Source organism: Doryrhamphus excisus, linkage group LG6, assembly GCF_037039965.1.
Source record: "Doryrhamphus excisus strain RoL-2023G ecotype Guam linkage group LG6, RoL_Dexc_Guam_v1.1, whole genome shotgun sequence".
NCBI classification, from domain to species: domain Eukaryota; kingdom Metazoa; phylum Chordata; class Actinopteri; order Syngnathiformes; family Syngnathidae; genus Doryrhamphus; species Doryrhamphus excisus.
In genome coordinates, this window is record NC_136362.1 from 19,072,375 (window position 1) to 19,084,308 (window position 11,934).

The following is an 11,934-nucleotide window of genomic DNA, read 5'->3' on the forward strand; positions in this document are numbered from 1 at the left end:
GGTACCTTGGCTTTTATTACCAATTCCTTCCAAAAGGTCAGACAAAAACCAAAATAGAAACCAAGACAATGTAAATCCAATTAATTTGTTCCATACACCCTTAGAGAGCATTTGCCCCTTCCTGATTTCTTGTTTGTCACACTTTATCATTCATTCATTTTCTACCGCTTTTTCCTAATGAGGGTCACGGGGGTGCTGGAGCCTATCCCAGCTGTCTTCGGGCGAGAGGCGGGGTACACCCTGGACTGATCGCCAGCCAATCACAGGGCACATATAGACAAACAACCATTCACACTCACATTCATACCTATGGACAATTTGGAGTCACCAATTAACCTAGCATGTTTTTGGAATGTGGGAGGAAACCGGAGTACTTGGGAGAAAATGCACGGGGAGAACATGCAAACTCCACACAGAGATGCCGAGGGTGGAATTGAACCCTGGTCTCCTAGCTGTGAGGTCTGTGCGCTAACCACTCGACCGCCGACCACCATGCCGCCCTCTTGTAATCATTCATTCATTCATTCATTTTCTTCCGCTTTTCCTCACGAGGGTCGCGGGGGGGTGCTGGTGCCTATCCCAGCTGTCTTCGGGCGAGAGGCGGGGTACACCCTGGATTGGTCGCCAGCCAATCACAGGGCACATATAGACAAACAACCATTCACACTCACATTGCTCTTGTAATCATAAAGAATTCAATTAAATTTAACTTCACCATATGAGGCAGGTGACATCTGACCTTTATCAAGGTAGAGGCAAACCTCTAACAGGACTTGCTTTGTGTCGTTTGTCTGTTCTCAGAACCTCTTGAAGCCCCCCCGCCCTTCACTTCAATGTCTGCAGTGTGAAAACGCAACCAAAAAGCAATCACACTGCTCATTTGGATGTCACGCTTGTAAGCCTTTGCTGTGTCTTTCCACGTGGGGATTCGTGTTGACGTCAGTGGTTGTTGCCCGGCCTGTGATCGTCCATGGAGGGATGATATTTCAAAAGCTTCTCCATTCGACTTCTCCATGAGCTCGAGAAGAGGGGACGAGTAGAAGGGACCTCTTGGTTGAACGACTGCAAGGAACGTGATGCCACTGATGCACAAACATGGAGCGGGAGGAACGTCATGTTATTTTTTAGTGTTTGCGGAGACGAGTTAGCCAACGTTTGTGTATTTGTACTCACCTGAGGTCTCTGTGTACTCTCCTAGACTGACTTGGCTGTAGGAATGCGGTTTCATATTTGAGGAAATAATGAGAGAGAAAGAGAGGAGCAAAACCTGCACAGAATATAAACATTGAATATAAATTGCAGGCAAATGCAGGAGAGGAAAGGCAATAATTAGGTCCAGCATCCTGAACCTTTTACACAACACGTGGTCCTAGGTGCTGTTTAAACATTTCACTTGATTGAGAGTGAAAAAAATAAACAACAGTGGAACACAGGCATGATTTTTTTTAATCATGTGCTTTGGCTCTCTCTTGCCTGTTGCTGCATTTGTTATTTAGATGTTGTCAATAGTTCTGAGAAGACAAATTAATGTAGAGTGCTGTCTAACTCACCAAGAGACAGGTTCCTTTTTGTGTTGTTTTGTTGGAGCTGTTAGGAAGGAGTGCTTGCAGCTGGCTCAGATGCTCCAACAGAGCACTGGCAAGAACAAAAAAACACAAGACAATATATGTATAATATGACATATATGAAGAATTAGAGCTTGAATCTTGTAATGACACACTCCCCAAAGACCCCAGACTTATCGTGTTGAACCATCTTCAACCTTTTTTTTCAAAATGTCTGTAACGTTTGCTTAAAACTCATCCTAACTCATCTCTCTGCCAAAAACCTCAACAGAACATTACACAGACATTGATGTAATAGTCAGCATCAAATGATTCTGGCAACCTTTACCGCAGTCTGCGGTAGTTAGTGCCGGGTCGTTGATATATATATATATATATAGTACATATATATATATATATATAGTTATATACGTATATATATATATATATATATATATAGAAAAATATATATATTAGGGTGCATCAAATTTGAATGGGAAATTTTAAATTCATAATATCAATTTGGCTGCCATTTCATTTTTTTCTAATGAACATAAAAATGTCTTTTGCAAAGTTTTGAGGAAATCTATTGAGATTTAGGGGTGCCACCTCACACATAAACTTTTGTACAATTTTGGAAAAATGTGCAATTTCTAGTCTAATTGCCAAAAGGTTGACCTGGAAATGTTGAGTACAATGAACTTCTTCGGTTCTTCTTGTACCCGCTCTGGTTACTTTGCTTCATTTGAAGTAGTTTCACACTTAGTTTCACACTTAGCTTCTCACAAACTCACGACTTCTTCCTCTTTGATGTGTAATATCGGTTACGGCCACCTCCTTGGCTGGCCCACATAAATTCCTGGCTGCTCTATCTTTTGTCATCGTGGAACAGTCTATTGCAGTTTGATGGAGATGGGAACAGATAATATGAATTGAGCTTTCAGATAGATTTCTTTTTTGTTCTGTTGTTTGTTTGTTTAGTATGCTATCATACGTAATTATACATGAATATAGCTGGGGGAGATGCTGGCTGTGTTAGCTCTGGCCTGTGCTTGGGTGGTTTGGACACGCACAATACAACCCCATGGTCCCAACCCCATTAATAAGGCAAGACATTTCCTGATATTCCCTGGAACTGGTTGCCAGCCAATCACAGGGCACATATAGACAAACAACCATTCACACTCACATTCATACCTATGGACAATTTGGAGTCGCCAATTAACCTAGCATGTTTTTGGAATGTGGGAGGAAGCCGGAGTACCCGGAGAAAACCCACGCATGCACGGGGAGAACAAACCAAGGCTACATTTTGTCAAAATAATTTTGTTGACAACCGAATCATCTGAAAAGTAGGGCATTCGAAAAGCGAGGTTTGTGGTAAGCACATGCCCTTTTCTCTCTCACCCACAAGGAAGTGTCGTAGCCTCTTCCTTTAATATACATGTAAACATGTTACAGTATGTTGGTTTTGTGCTCAGAACAGTCTCCCGGCATGACTGCGGGTTGCAAGAAATTTTCATTCAGTCAGCCAAGTAACTTCATAAGTATTTCACTTATTCTGTCTCATTTTATGGAAAAAATTTTAAAATCCGACCTCTAAAATGCAATGACATGTGGATTTCATGGCATTTTAGCGGTCGGATTTTAAACATTTTTCCATAAAAATTTAACCTCTAAAATGCAATAACATGTGGATTTCATTGCATTTTAGAAGTCGGATTTTTAACATTTATCCATAAAAATCGGATTTTTAACATTTATCCATAAAAATCCGACCTCTAAAATGCAATGACATGTGGATTTCATTGCATTTTAGAGGTTGGATTTTTTAAATTTTGCCGTAAAAATCCAACCTCTAAAATGCAATGACATGTGGATTTCATTGCATTTAAGAGGTTGGTTTTTTTAATTTTTTCCATAAAATGAGACAAAATAAGTGAAATACTTGTGAAGTTACTTGGCTGACTAAATGAAAATTTCTTGCAACCCGCAGGGAGACTGTTCTGAGCACAAAACCAACATACTGTAACACGTTTACATGTATATTAAAGGAAGAGGTTATGACCAGTATTTCACTTATTTTGTCTCATTTTATGGAAAAATGTTAAAAATCCGACCTCTAAAATGCAATGACATGTGGATTTGTGTGATGTACTGTATTTGTTAATTGGGGTCAAAGAGCAAGAGGAAATATCGGGTCATGTCTAAGTGATTATTTCAGCAGGTTTTCATCAATGACATGTTCGGGTGCTGTGCCCTCGTGTCATCACCTTGTAAATGTTTACTATGGCGTGGTATGTTTTACTTACTTGTTTGTCTCCTCCAGTTGCTGGATCTTTCTCTGCAGCTGGAGGTTATGAGCGCTACATGCAGACATTCTAGAGAAGGAGAAGGGAAACTCAGATACAATGAGGGAAAAGGGTATCATAAATCTCATGATTGTACATCCTATTGTCTCTCCTCCTTTTCTCCCTTGCCAATATCTGTCCAAGTGTTATCTTGCACCCCTTTTCTGTCATCCAATGACTCCAGCCCTCACTCCTTTCTTTCTTTCTGCTGCTGCCTCCATTGTTTCTCTTCATCACAGTGAGTCATCCTCCATTATGGCCCTCCGACTGAGCAGAAACACCGCTGATAAGAGCACCCTGTTGATATGCTCTGCTGGTGGCTGGCTTAATTAGCAATAAATGCTGACTCTTCTCAGCAAGGTTCTAAATTCTCATGTATCCGTTTGATGATGACAGAATGAAGATGTTTTGGAATTCTCTGAACTTTAAAGTTGCTGTGATTTGGAAGAACAAGAAACCTGAGATGTGTAATGTAATTATTTAGCTTTTATGGGGACATTCATTACAAGAAAAAAAGGTGAAGGTTACTACTTCTGCACTTTTATTTACAAAATACCCCTGCAGAATGTACCCATCCATTTTCTATGCCGCCAATCATCATTAGGGTCTCGGGGGTATGCTGGAGCCTATCTCAGCTGACTTGCGGCGAGAGGCAGGGTACACCCTGGACTGGTTGCTAGCTAATCACAGAGCACATATAGACAAACAACCATTCACACTCACATTCATACCTATGGACAATTTGGAGTCACCAATTAACCTAGCATGTTTTTGGAATGTGGGAGGAAACCGGAGTGTCCGGAAAAAACCAACGCATGCAAACTCCACACAGAGATGCCCAAAGATGAGGTCGGTACCAAAAAGTGTTAAAAGATGATTTGAACGGTCTTATTTAACAGTGAACTGTATAGCTCCACAGCAGCACCATAGGGAACCATGTGATTACAGACATAGGATGCAATGCAACACATATGATTGTGATGATGTTTGCGGAGGTGTGATGGGGCAGAAATGGCCATGTGTGGGAGGTAGATAGCAGTAAAGAGGATTAGAAAGTGACAAAGATTGGTAGGTATAGAGGTGAGGTGGAGGTGGAGGTGGTATACTAAATTGGACACCTGCTGTGGATGCAATGTGACTTGTAACATTTACACATCTTGTGGATGCCGAGTGACACATTCTACTCTGCATTGTCTCAAGCTGGACTCTTAGTGTATAGCATTTGATATGTATATAACATGTTTTTGAATGAATAGAGACATTATGTAATGTCATTCTGTCCTACAACTACAAGCATACACAGTAGTACAGGAATTTAGGGGTGCAATAATCAGGTTTTTTTTAATTAATCAACGTGTCTGATTTAAAAAAAAACACATTTTTATTCCCTTTAAACTTGCCTTATTATGCCTTTTCCACTTTTCTGACCTCTAAATGTTGTTAGTGTTGTATTCTTGTGTTAAACGATGCCAGTGTGCCACCTGGACTTTCTTATATGTGTTGCAGATTGCCATCACTTAGTAAACACGGACCTAAACACGGACCGGAAGTCCTCGGGAGCGCTTGGGAGTGTGACCAACCAAAGAATAGTGGGCGTGCCTGAAGGCGGACCGTGGGTCGAATAAATGAAAACAGACCTTTTGGGTCAGAAACAGGAAATCAATGGAAAAAGCTGCACAATGAGTTGCAGAGTCTGGAAGATCTAGAAAGCTTTATATGCGAGTTATTGTGTGTAGCTGCTCTATAAGAGTCTCATAACTCAATACATTCATTCATTTTCTACCGCTTGTCCTCGCAGGGGTGCTGGAGCCTATCCCAGCTGTTTTTGGGCAAGAGGCAGGGTACACCCTGGACTGTTCACCAGCCAATCACAGGGCACATATAGACAAACAACCATTCACACTCATATTCATACCTATGGATAATTTGGAGTCGGCAATTAACCTAGCATGTTTTTGGAATGTGGGAGGAAACCGGAGTACCCGGAGAAAACCCACGCATGCACGGGGAGAACATGCAAACTCCACACAGAGATGGCCGAGGGTGGAATTGAACCCTGGTCTCCTAGCTGTGAGGCCTGCTTGCTAACTCAATACAAAGGGCCAAAAAGCAGCATAAGAGGTCCCCTTTAAGAATGCATGAATGGACTTTTTCCCTCCCCAAAATCATAGGAAGAGGAATTTCTATGACATCGAAATTGAAGTAGGGGAGTATAAACAATCAACTGACAATCATCACAAACACTCTACTGCAAATCAACGAGTCACCGGCACAGACGGCACGTGCAGCACCATTAAATAGATAAGAAATAACAAATACATCAACTTGAAGGGCAGGTTTTGCGTCGGGGCGGTGACGGGTTTGATGGTGATGTGGTTTGAGGCCTGCGTTGGACACGTACAACCATAGCTATTTGTAGTTTCACTGTTGGGGTTCACTGCATGGTACGGTGAATGTGTGCATTGTTCTTCCGCACAAGTGGATGAATCCCATACTTGGCAAGAAACACAAAGATGATAGGTCTGCTTTTATGGATGACTAAGGACATGTAAAAAAAAAAAAGTCACATTTGAGTCTGAAATCAGGATATTTACATTTTTAAATGAAACCATTAACCGATTACCAAAAATAGTTGGCGATTTATTGGATAATGATTAATTGCATTAATCGTTGCCTCTCTATACTCATCATAATTCTTTAAAACAGGGGTCTCAAACTCAATTTACCTGGGGGCCACCGGAGCTAGGTTCTGGGTGAAGCCGGGCCGCATCAGGTTTTCAAAAAAAAAACCAAAAAACGCATTTATTAAAAATTGGAAAAAAAATCAATAAAAAAATTATCTTCAATGCTTTTGCTTCTGCTATACCAGAGGTAGGGAACCTATGGCTCGGGAGCCAGGTAGGGCTCTTTTGATGACTGTATCTGGCTCTCAAGCATTTCTTACCACAATAAAAATGTATTTTTGCTAACATTTTAAAGTAAACCATCACAGAAATGACTGTTAAAAATAATATTCAAAATCAACAACTTTCTTATGCATTTTAATTCGTCCATCTATATTCTGCTGCAATACGGCCAACCATATCTATCTTTCCTGATGATATTTTCCAGGTCAAACACCAAAACTTGATTATTACTGGGTAATGCTGTAGTCTACCTCGGTCATTGAGATGTCAAAAAAACATGTAAATGTAAACTTTCCTCCTTTAGTCAAATAGCTAAAGCTGCAGAACCAAGCCTTCTGACAAAGATGGCCAAAAGAATGAAATACGTCTACGGAGTACGGTGCAAAACTATGCAGCAGCAGAAGTTGTATTAATGGCAACAAATATTTGATTTATTATTAGACACTGCGCTGCTCACCTTTAACATGAACATTAATGAAACTTAATAATTTGATCCAATTAGCAAGTTAGCATCATACTCAGTTCCATCTGGGAGCAGCGTGGTAACTTTAACAACATGTTTGATGAGATGCTTTATCTTGACGTGTATTTTCCCTTTTATTCCAAATCATTTTCTGCATTTATTTATACCCAGCGTCATAAGCCTTTAGCTTCATTGCTAATCCAAAGCAAAACAGGGCGGGGTAACAGGGTAGGGTAACAGTATGGGCGGGGCAAAATCATGTTAATGTGTCCGGTGTGCACACAGCTTTAAGCTGTCATTTCAACATTAAACTTTGGTATCAAGGTGGGGGCCTCAAACTAGCTTCTTGCGGGCCTCATTTGGCCCGTGGGCCGCAAGTTTGAGACCGCTGCTTTAAAATGTTACTAGAACAACTTCAACGTCAACCAGCGTCAGCCATTGTTTGCAACTGGACATTATTATTATCTTTGCATTTTTGAACGGCTCTATTGGATCAAAGTTGTGTACAGGAAAGTTTGAAGTCGGTGTGGTATTTTAAATAGGAATGTACGTATGTCTCTCTATATGGATTTTACAATAAAGTCATTTCTACATATTTTTACATTGTTTATATAAAATGCTGTGTTTGGACATCTGCTCCTCTGTTTTCCATTCACATTCATTGTACCACATTAGTGGACTGAATGACTACAGCGTATACCATATAATGATTCTCAAGGGTCAAGGTCCACTTTTCTATACCAAGTTACGCAACAATGATGTCATACTGAGAAGGAGCTCCTACCTTTCCTCCAGACTATCCACATATTCCCTCTTCTTTTTGCGGCTCTCCTGAGCTGAGCGCTTGTTGCGTATTTTACGCCGGATCTTCTTCAAAATGCGCTCTTCAAGCTTGGATGAAACACATGAGAAGAAGGATGTGGATGAGTTTTGCTGTGTAACTTGGGGTGTACGTGCATATTCAAGTGTGTGTGTGTGGTTCACCTTGGAGAGAGGCAATTTGCTGGGCAAGTTAACGCCTTCCTTTGCCAGAAGTTTCTTCTCATCCTCATTAAGCACGAGTTCTTGCAGTGGATGCTGGGGAATTATCTGTGCCATTGAAAATGATGGATGACATACTGGATATTTTTAGATGTTCAGACTCAACTGAACTGAACCAGATTTCATATTCAATAACATTTTTTTGTGTTTGATTTTTACAAATTGTTTATAATGACCGTTTTATTTTAATACTCTACAATGAATACTTGCACATTTGTAATTCAGCCCCTCAAATTTGAAATGTTTTGGTAAAAACAAGTTATTTTAATTACAATTAGTGAAGAGTGCCACCCTCGGCCATCTCTGTGTGGAGTTTGCATGTTCTCCCCGTGCATGCGTGGGTTTTCTCCGGGTATTCCGGTTTCCTCCCACATTCCAAAAACATGCTAGGTTAATTGGCGACTCCAAATTGTCCATAGGTATGAATGTGAGTGTGAATGGTTGTTTGTCTATATGTGCCCTGTGATTGGCTGGCCACCAGTCCAGAGTGTACCCCGCCTCTCGCCCAAAGACGTGAGGATAAGCGGTAGAAAATGAATGAGTGATGGGGAGTGTTATTGGAGCTGAATCTAATCCAATAATTACAACCGTCTGTATTGTAAATATTGATCCAAAATCAGAGGAGCGAGTTTTTGGAGGGCTAAGAGCAAGCTAGCGTAGCGTACGGTACGCAGGCCAGGCTTTTTTTGGTGTGGCAAAACTAGAAATTTTAATGGTCTAATTTACTATAGAGCCGCCGTGGTGTGGTGGTTAGCATTCTGGACTTTGGAGCAAACCCCCCAGGTATGAATCTCCACTGGTAAGCATCATTGGTATTCGTCAGGAAGGGTATCCGGAATATAAAAGTGCTCAAGCTAGAAATCAGTATGCGGATCAAAAGATCCACTGTGGTGACTACGAAATCAGGAAAAAGGAAAATTGTCTAATTTACTATTCCTATATGTAGAAGGAATTTCCTGTATTTATATTATATTCTTTATTATATTGTTATATTTATTTACTTTATTATATTATATTATTTTATATTCTTTCTCCCTGGTAAAGTGCATGTAAAGTACATTAAAAAGTCTTCAATTTTATGAAATAGTCGACCAAAAACTGAACATATCCTACACATTATATCTATTTAATGTCCAGACGAGTACGTTTTTTTTTTTTTGTGAGAGGCAATAACTCACACTTGAAAACAAAAACAATTTTGACAAACAGAATGTCCCCATGGATTTCAGATTAAGTTTAGAACATAAAAATGAATATACTGAAATGTTTCTTTGCTTACTTTCTGTCCCAGGTTGGATAAGAGCAAATCCTTCACTGTGACGGTCTGACTGGACGATATTGCAGAACTTGGACTGGATGTGAGATAGTACGCCATTCCCAGCTGCTCCTGGAGGTCGCCGGACTCCCAGCCTGTCAACATGGATGCCATAAGTAACCGTTCAACTCTTTTACTTAAAGTTGCAAGAAACTACATTTGGTAACCTAAGAGGGTGATGACAATAAGTCTCTGTGAATAATAAGTCTCATAGAACTTTAATTTGCCCCAGCTAATCAGTGACTATAAATACAGCAATCCCTCCTTTATCACTGTTAGTTGGTTCCAGACTCAACCGTGGTATATGAATTTCTGTTAGTAGGATTTCCTACGTTCTGTTTATGACCTTCTAAATACGGTTTTTAACATTTGCTGATGTGTGTGTGTCTCGCCGGACATTACAGCAACATTACTGCCACCTAGTGACCACTGTAGAATACTGCATATCATTTACAGCATCTTTCAATGCATCTTCTGAATGCTTTATATTTACATATATATGTTTCAGTTCATTTAGCCAATTTTAGGCTTGCTTGCTTGCTTCAATAGGCATATTTTTCGGCTAATAATAGGCTGTATTGAATGGTGAAAAAGCTTGATTTACAGTATAAATCAATATACACTGTCATAGTATTAATTACTAAAATTTGAAACGCAAAGTGGCAAGGGGCATCTGTAGCGATAATATTGAAAACTTTAGTAAAATGCAAGGAAAATATATTTTAAATATATTTTAATTAAAAATAAATATCATTAAAAATAAAAATTCATTCATTCATTTTCTACCGCTTTTTCCTCACAAGGGTCGCGGGGTGCTGGAGCCTATCCCATCTGTCTTTGGGCGAGAGGTGGGGTACACCCTGGACTGGTGGCCAGCCAATCACACGGCACATATAGACAAACAACCATTCACACTCACATTCATACCTATGGACAATTTGGAGTCACCAATTAACCTAGCATGTTTTTGGAATGTGGGAGGAAACCGGAGTCCCTGGAGAAAACCCATGCAAACACGGGGAGAACATGCAAACTCCACACAGACATGGCCGAGGGTGGAATTGAACCCTGGTCTCCTAACTGTGAGGTCTGCGCGCTAACCACTCGACCGCCGTGCCGCCCAAAAATAAAAATAAATATTTAAATTATTATATATTATCCCGCGACCCTCGTGAGGAAAAGCGGTAGAAAATGAATGAATGAATATTATATATTATATTATTCTGTATTATAATGTTGTACATACATTTTCATAATTTACAGTAGTCTTTAAATTGTGGCTTTTTATACGTCAATGAGTTCCTGCAAGGATTCTACTTACGTCAAGAATAAGCAATGGTGTAAGGGTTCGGCAGTCAAATTTACATATGAGCTATGACTTGAATCAAATAACACAGATGATTCATAACAATCTTTTGACATTGCATCATCTCTTGTAAATGTAAAGATGTAGTGCTACCCAGGTCAATTGAAACATCAGACGCTGCCCCGGTTTCATGCTTGCACAGTGGAAGTGGCAGCGATGGGAGGTGAGGAAGTGACTGCGTGTGCGTGTCCGAGGCTGGGAAAGTTGTGCAAGAGGACAGGATTTGGGGGCTGTCGGCCAGGTGGTCCTCGCACATGTCACTGTCAGGGGTGCGGGGTGACCACAGCGGGGAAGTCGGTGCTGAGGAGGATTCGCTCCCAGCCAGTAGGGAGTGCAAAAAGTCCTCTGCATCTTTTTCCCCTGGGTTCACGGTCTGAGGAGTATTTTAATGTAATGTTTAATTGGCAGCGTTAAAACAATCATTACATTTCCAGTCACAAGCACAGAAAAGCAACTTGCTAATTTCCTTGTATTACAGACACATAAAAAAACACAATTAAACTGTAATTGAGCTCTCCTATTGATATGAATCCTTTCAGCTCAGGGACACGCGACCCTCATCATCTTAATGAGATTCCAGCTGTCTGGAATGATGTCTCGTAAGAGTGCTTGTTTTCAGAACGACCACCAGTACTCACATCATACATTGTGATGGTCCACTGCGGGTTGCCTTGGCAACTGGTGGTTTCATCTTTGGTCCAAAATAGCAGGTCTCTGAGATCCATCCCTTCACCTGAAATGAGGAAAACGAATGCTACTGTTTTGACAATTACTTCTTCAACAAAACACCTCAGGACCTTCACTGCGTGTTTTTGCATACTGGACAAAGCGAATTCACTGATTTGAAGCCTCTTGACATCAAGATACAAATTAGCGTTTGACAGTTCTTTTCACACTTTTAAGAAGTATATATTTTTTGTTTTTAGGTCGCTTTTGTGGGGACAGAGG

At 40.4% G+C, this 11,934-nt stretch overlaps 1 protein-coding gene across 1 annotated transcript; it reads right to left on the minus strand.

The window, feature by feature from the left end:
* Window positions 1-939: 939 nt before the first annotated feature.
* LOC131126565 (cyclic AMP-responsive element-binding protein 3-like protein 3-A) lies at window positions 940-11,713 on the minus strand. The gene is made up of 9 exons (XM_058069237.2): window positions 11,625-11,713; window positions 11,080-11,359; window positions 9,585-9,715; window positions 8,249-8,353; window positions 8,049-8,155; window positions 3,857-3,925; window positions 1,551-1,635; window positions 1,174-1,267; window positions 940-1,082 (listed from the first exon to the last, which is right to left on the minus strand). The coding sequence occupies exons 1-9, from the start codon at window positions 11,709-11,711 to the stop codon at window positions 940-942; spliced, it is 1,101 nt and encodes a 366-aa protein (XP_057925220.2). The 5' UTR covers window positions 11,712-11,713.
* Window positions 11,714-11,934: the final 221 nt, after the last annotated feature.